General features: G+C 42.3%; 1 protein-coding gene across 1 annotated transcript in view; it reads right to left on the bottom strand.

Annotated features, from left to right (window-relative positions):
- Efl1 (elongation factor like GTPase 1) overlaps positions 1-6,000 on the bottom strand; it is a 150,699-nt gene that overhangs the window by 88,294 nt on the left and 56,405 nt on the right. Inside the window, 2 exon segments of the mRNA XM_023710847.1 lie at positions 4,659-4,825; positions 5,068-5,201. Coding sequence (XP_023566615.1) covers positions 4,659-4,825; positions 5,068-5,201 — 301 coding nt within the window.

Below are 6,000 nucleotides of genomic sequence, written 5' to 3'. Positions count from 1 at the left end.
AAAAAAAAAAGACATATACATTAATATTTCTACAGGTCAGCAATGGACAGAAAATACATTTTAAAAACAGGACTAAAATATAAGTTATGAATAAATCTAACAAAAGTGATCGAAAACCTTTATAAAAGAAAACTCTAAAACTCACGTGAAAAACTTCGATTAAAAATGACCTAAGTAAATGTACAAGCCTAACAAATTCAGGGATCAAAAACACTACACTAGGAACCACTGATTCACACCAAATAAATGTAATAATTTCAAATATTTTCCATGAAAATCTTAACAGAGTTTTAAGCTCACTGTAAATTTAACACAGAACAGCAACCAGTCAGGAATAAATAAAACACAAAGAAAAGGTAGAGGGATTTGGCCTTTTAGATGACAAGACATTTAGAGATAAAGACAACACTGACTAGGCAGTGACAGATAAAGGAAAGAAGGGGACAAATCTAATAGTCCAAAAACAAACCCAACCCATATACATGTGAATTGGATTTATGATGAAGTTGACAAAGCAGATTAGTAAAGACTGATCAACAATGCTGAAAAAAGTTATTTGTGTTGTGTATAAAACAAGAGAAATCAATTCCTTTCAAGCCACATATATGAGGTTAAATGTTTCAATACGAAAAGCAAAACAATAACTTGAAGAGGAAATGTCACAAAGTTTTACAATTTCAATATACTCCTAGTTGTAATTTTCTTAAATTATGAAAAACAAACCCTATAAAGAGATTAATTCAACCACATTAATATTTACATCCATCAAATAGTAGCAAATAGGGCCAGCCAGACAGCTCAGTGGATATTAAAGTGCCTGCTTAGGCAGATGCAGGGGCTGGGGTTCGATCCTGGCGTGCCGTGCCTGCCCCACCCCTGCGGCACTCTAAGACAGCAAAAGAGATGGAGCATGGTGGCGCATGCCTGTAATCTCAGTGCTTGGGAGGCTGAAAACAGGAGGATCACTATGAGTCTGAGCTGTGTAGTGAGACCCTATACTAAATATATTAAAAAAAAAAAAAAGTAGCAAATACAGCATGAAGACAAGTCTCAAACTGGAAAAGGAAATCTGCAAAAGTTAAAATTGACAAGCAAGTAGTATTTAGAACACGCCAATGACATTTAAAACTAGTGTTTCAAGTAGCACAGAAAAAAAAAAATAAGAAAATGACCCAAAGTGATATGTTCACAATAGAAAGTAAGATTGATCAGCGAACACTAAATAACATGTAAATTAACTATGACAACACACTGCATCACATTCATCAGACTGGCAAAATTAAAAGTCTAACAATACCCAATTTTGGTTGAGTTGTGCGAACTCTTCAGAAATACAATCTCCACATAAATCCACATGTTTGAAATAGAGCTATTGTAATTAACAGCAACCAACTCATTCACATGCTGTTTACTGAGGTATACTGAATTAAAAACACCAGAAAAAAAAAAAATCAACAGCAGAAACTGTAAATCAGAATGACCCTGGAGTGCTACTTAAGAGTTACCCAGTTAAACTAAAGACTACCCAGGCAACTCTATTCTAAGTCTATTCCCTATAATGTCTTGCAAATGTGCTCAAGAAACCGTGTGCAAAACTATTCAAGTTAGCACTTGTACAGCAAAAGTGAAAGCAGCTCAAATATGCAATGACAGGAAAAAGGTACACACAAAATGGTTTTACAACAGAACATAATGCAGCAGCGAACAATGGATAAGTTACAGAAGGAGGCGTTAATATAGACTGATTTCACAATGTTATGTATAAACAGCGAGGTGCAGAACAATGATAAAATTGCACTTATACAATCGTCAAAAGCAAGTAAATATAACAATATTCTCTAGAAATGAATGTACATAGGTTATAAAACTACAAAGCAAAGCAAAGCAAACAAGAGAAAATGTCACAGACAAAACACAAGTGCCTTCCCCTGACTCTTGCTGCCTGGTGGCCATACATGAATGTAAGTAGGAGCTATGAGACTTTCCTCCACACAACAAAATAGAGCAAAGGCAAAGAAAGTCACTCCATGATGACAGAACTTCTTATAAGACTCTGTGGGCAGGCCAGATAGCTCAGCTAATTAAAGCTTGCTTAGGCAGATGCAGGGATGGGGCTCAATCTCCATGGGTTGTGCCAGCCATACCCCCGGGGGAAACTGAGACAGTGACTGAGACTGGGTGTGATAGTGCATGCCTGTAACCCCAGTGTTTGGAAGGTTGAAAACAGGATCACGCTGAGCCTGATCTGTGTAGTGAGACCCTGTACTAAATATATTTAAAAAAAAGAAAAAAAAAGACTCTGGCTTGTGAGCAGACTCATTCTAAAGTCTCCATGTGAGCAGACTCATTCTAAAGTCTCGAAGGCTCGATCCAGCAGAACTCCAAGCTGAGAAAGTCCACAGAAGCAGCAGTGTGGGCAGCCTCAAGGAGGCAAGGGCAGGTAACAGAAGAAAACTAAGAAAACTGTGCTTTCCCGTCCTCCAGATTTAGGTGCAGGCAGCCAACTTCCCAATGGTAGCTTTGTGAAAGGGTGAGGAGACCCAGCTCTGCCTTGTCCTAACTCACAGATACTGTGAGATGATACAACATATACTTCAGCTGATCAAATGCATGGCCTCAATAATATGAAGCAACAGTAATACAAAGGATAAGCAGAAAGTTCAGGTAGGACTTACTTCTGGGGCCAGTCTGAAACATTTCACATGATTTAAAGAAGTGGATGGGACTAGGTTGCACAGGGCTGCTGTCAATACCTTTTGTTATTATTATTTTTGGTCATCTTCACCACCAGCAGTTGATTCCGACCTGCAGCCTCCTCAGAGCCAAAGACAATGCAAAGGAGGTGAACTGGAGGGCTCATGGAAGCTACAAAGGCCACTCCATTTACATTTCTCTAACTGCTTAACTGCTTAGCTGTTTGATAGTTCACATAAGAGACAGACGGATGGACAGATGAATGAAGGGAGGGAGACAGACACTTCTACTGATTAATCACAAACGGTCAATTATGTCCAGGCCAAGATGTCAGGATAACCACAGCTGGTGTTCTATATGTGTCATTGTGGCACCTGCAGCCTCCCATCAAGTGTAACCTACCAAGTCTAGCAAGAACTGCTTGATCACCAAATAGCAATGCACTCTCAGTAGACTCAACCTCAAAAACTGACCCAGTAAGTGTCTGTGACAAGGGATTTTCCCCACAGCACCTACTCCTCCTTGCAGCTGCCCTGCACATTTTTGCCTCACTTGTGCAGGGAGGAGGGGGTGTTTTCTGTTCCCAATGTAATGGTTGACACAGTGTGTCGACTTGAGAAGTTAGAGCTGGCCAAATAGCTCAGTGGATTAAAGCACGTGCAAGCAGGCACAGGGGTCAGGGGTTGGATTCCCTAGGCCTGCCACACCAACCCCGCCCCAAGGGCACACTGAGACAGCAACTGAGACTGGGCGTGGTGGTGTGCACCTGTAATCTCAGCTCTTGGGAGGCTGTGAACAGGCGATCACTATGAGTCCAATCTAGTAGTGAGACCCTGAACACCCTGTAGGCCCTTCCCTAAAATAAAAAGATAGAAGCTTAACTAAATCAGCTCAACAATTCCACACCCCAGGGTGTAGAGGCCCCACCCTGGAGTGTCTCACCATTTAAAGGATACAAAAAGGAACGAAGAAAGGGTAGAACATCCCATTTCCTGAGAGGAGTTCCCATCTTCAGTCAGCTTGGACATTGTCTCTGGGCTTCTAGCTTAGACTCTTCGGCCTCTGCCTTGGATCCTTCAGCCCTCTGGTGTAAACTCATCAGGCTTCCCTTGTAGACCATTAGCCTCCTGATACAGGCTTGCACGAACACTGCAATAAGCTCCAGACCCTGGACTGATGCCTTCAGTCTCCTGTGTGCAGATGCCCTCTTCATGCTTCCTCATCCAACTTTGTGACTTATGACTTATGATGGTCATAAGCCAATCTTGTAATTTCTTATACATCTGTACATCTTGTGTTATGTCTGTTCCTCTAGTAAAACTCTGAGTGATACACAATATTTTATGAAACCCACAGACAAGCTGCTTCCTGCTGATTCAGAATGGCTACCTGGAACACTGGTATCGTCCTCATCCTGTGACATTCATTTTTTAATTACAACGTGTATCTTGCTTATGTCCAAAACTGCCACAAGACAGCTCCAGCTTGTGAGCTCTCTGCTGCCCTCTGGCTCAGTCAGTTGTATATGCCAGCTGTCCACCTGCACATGGGCCAAGAGTTCTGGGACTTGCCTGTCACCTGCTGGCTTCTCATACCTTTGGACTAAGCCATCCAGACTTTGGATTTCTGTTTGTCTTGAGGTTCTGCTGCTGCCACAGCTCTAGCACAACATCAGTCTCACCAGTTCTCTCCTCTATCCACAAAGTGATTCTTGCCTTGTAGAGAAAAGGCTTATCAAGAAATAAGGCCAGAAAAATTGGTTCTCAGCCCACTGTGGTTTCCTAAATGCTACTAAGTGAAACACAAATCCAAATGTCACCAAAGCAATACTAATACAGATACAGGGATTCACTCAAGTGTGCCTTTCTGCTACTCACCAATAAGGTCACCACCAAATTGCAACCAATGTGAAAAGACACCAGACTCTTAAAGGAATACACTAACATTTTGCTTTCAACTCTTACCCGTTGTAAAAACTCAACAGGACTGTACTTAGGCCCCAAGACAAAAATTTTCCTTCCTCTTCGAGCTACACCACTGAACACACGAGCAAATGCAATGAAGGACTCCTGGCTGTCTTTCTTCTGGGGTGCAGGGTTAGGGGCCATATTCTCCACCTGCTGTCCATCATCTGCCAGAAACAAAAGGACAGTAAGGGCTGAGGCTGCTCACTGACCCAAAATTGTCTGGAAACACAGGGGGATCAGGGAATATTTTATATCTATTCCAGTTTCAGGATACAAACACCAAGAATGAAAATATCGATAAAAACTACATTCAAGTGAAAAGCTTTAAGAGCAAAAGGATGAATGTCCCAATTTAAGCCAAAAACATCCAGTACTGGACAGTCAAGCCTATTTAGGAAGGCAATACCTCTTGGCTCTTCTTGTGGACTTGTTTCCAGGATAGACTCCACAGGGCCCTGCCCCTGCGCTGCTGCCAGCTTCTCTGCATGCCTCTGTCGTGCACGCTCTCGTCTCTGAGCAATCTCATCTTGAGTGAGGGGCCTAGAGGGTATGACAAGTATGTTACCATCTGATAGCTTTGAACATCACTTGGTTCATACAAGGATGGAAACAGCAAGCACTGACATGGATGAATACGATGACAATTGATCCAACTCCCTTCGGGGCCTCTGACGGTGCTGCTGTCCCAGCTACTTGCAGCTTATGAACCAGCTGCAAGAGCCCATGTGGCTGAGTGGAGCCAAGCACAACAACACAGAACCTTTCTCAGAGATCCACTTTCCTTCTGGGAGAGGCAAGGACAAGAAGGAAAGAGATGAGTATCAGATATGAGAGCTCACAGCACAGCAGACAGAAATACACAGCTTCAAGAAGAAATCAGGGTTGATTTGCAAGTACAAAACTGTGTCTGTATGGAGAATCATGTCTTCATGAAGAAGGGGTCAAAATTAGGTTAAGTGCTGGCATTTCAGGGCGACTAAAAGGTCCAACTAAAATTACTAGCCACTGTGTTAGGTCTAAGAGGAATGAGATTAGAAAAGGCAACATGGAGCTCTGTGTGTGTGTGTGTGTGTGTGTGTGTGTGTGTGTGTGTGTGTTTACTGAGAGTTAGTCAGGTAATGTGGCTGTTGATAACTAGTGATTTTTCCTAAAGGTTACCCTCATGCTTGTCAGGATGAAGGCAAGATACAACAGTGAAAGGGCGTTTATAAAAGATAACCTGTGAATTGAGTAAGAATGGGCACCCTGTTTGAGGGTGTGGATTTGGCAGGAGGAAGCCAGCCAAGTGAATAATCCCCAGATTCAGTACCCTTCCACATGAGATCCTCCTGAATCCATG

Source organism: Octodon degus, unplaced genomic scaffold, assembly GCF_000260255.1.
Source record: "Octodon degus isolate 3935 unplaced genomic scaffold, OctDeg1.0 scaffold00002, whole genome shotgun sequence".
Lineage (NCBI taxonomy): Eukaryota > Metazoa > Chordata > Mammalia > Rodentia > Octodontidae > Octodon > Octodon degus.
The sequence above is the reverse complement of the archived record's forward strand: the minus strand, read 5'-3'. Positions and strand labels throughout refer to the sequence as shown.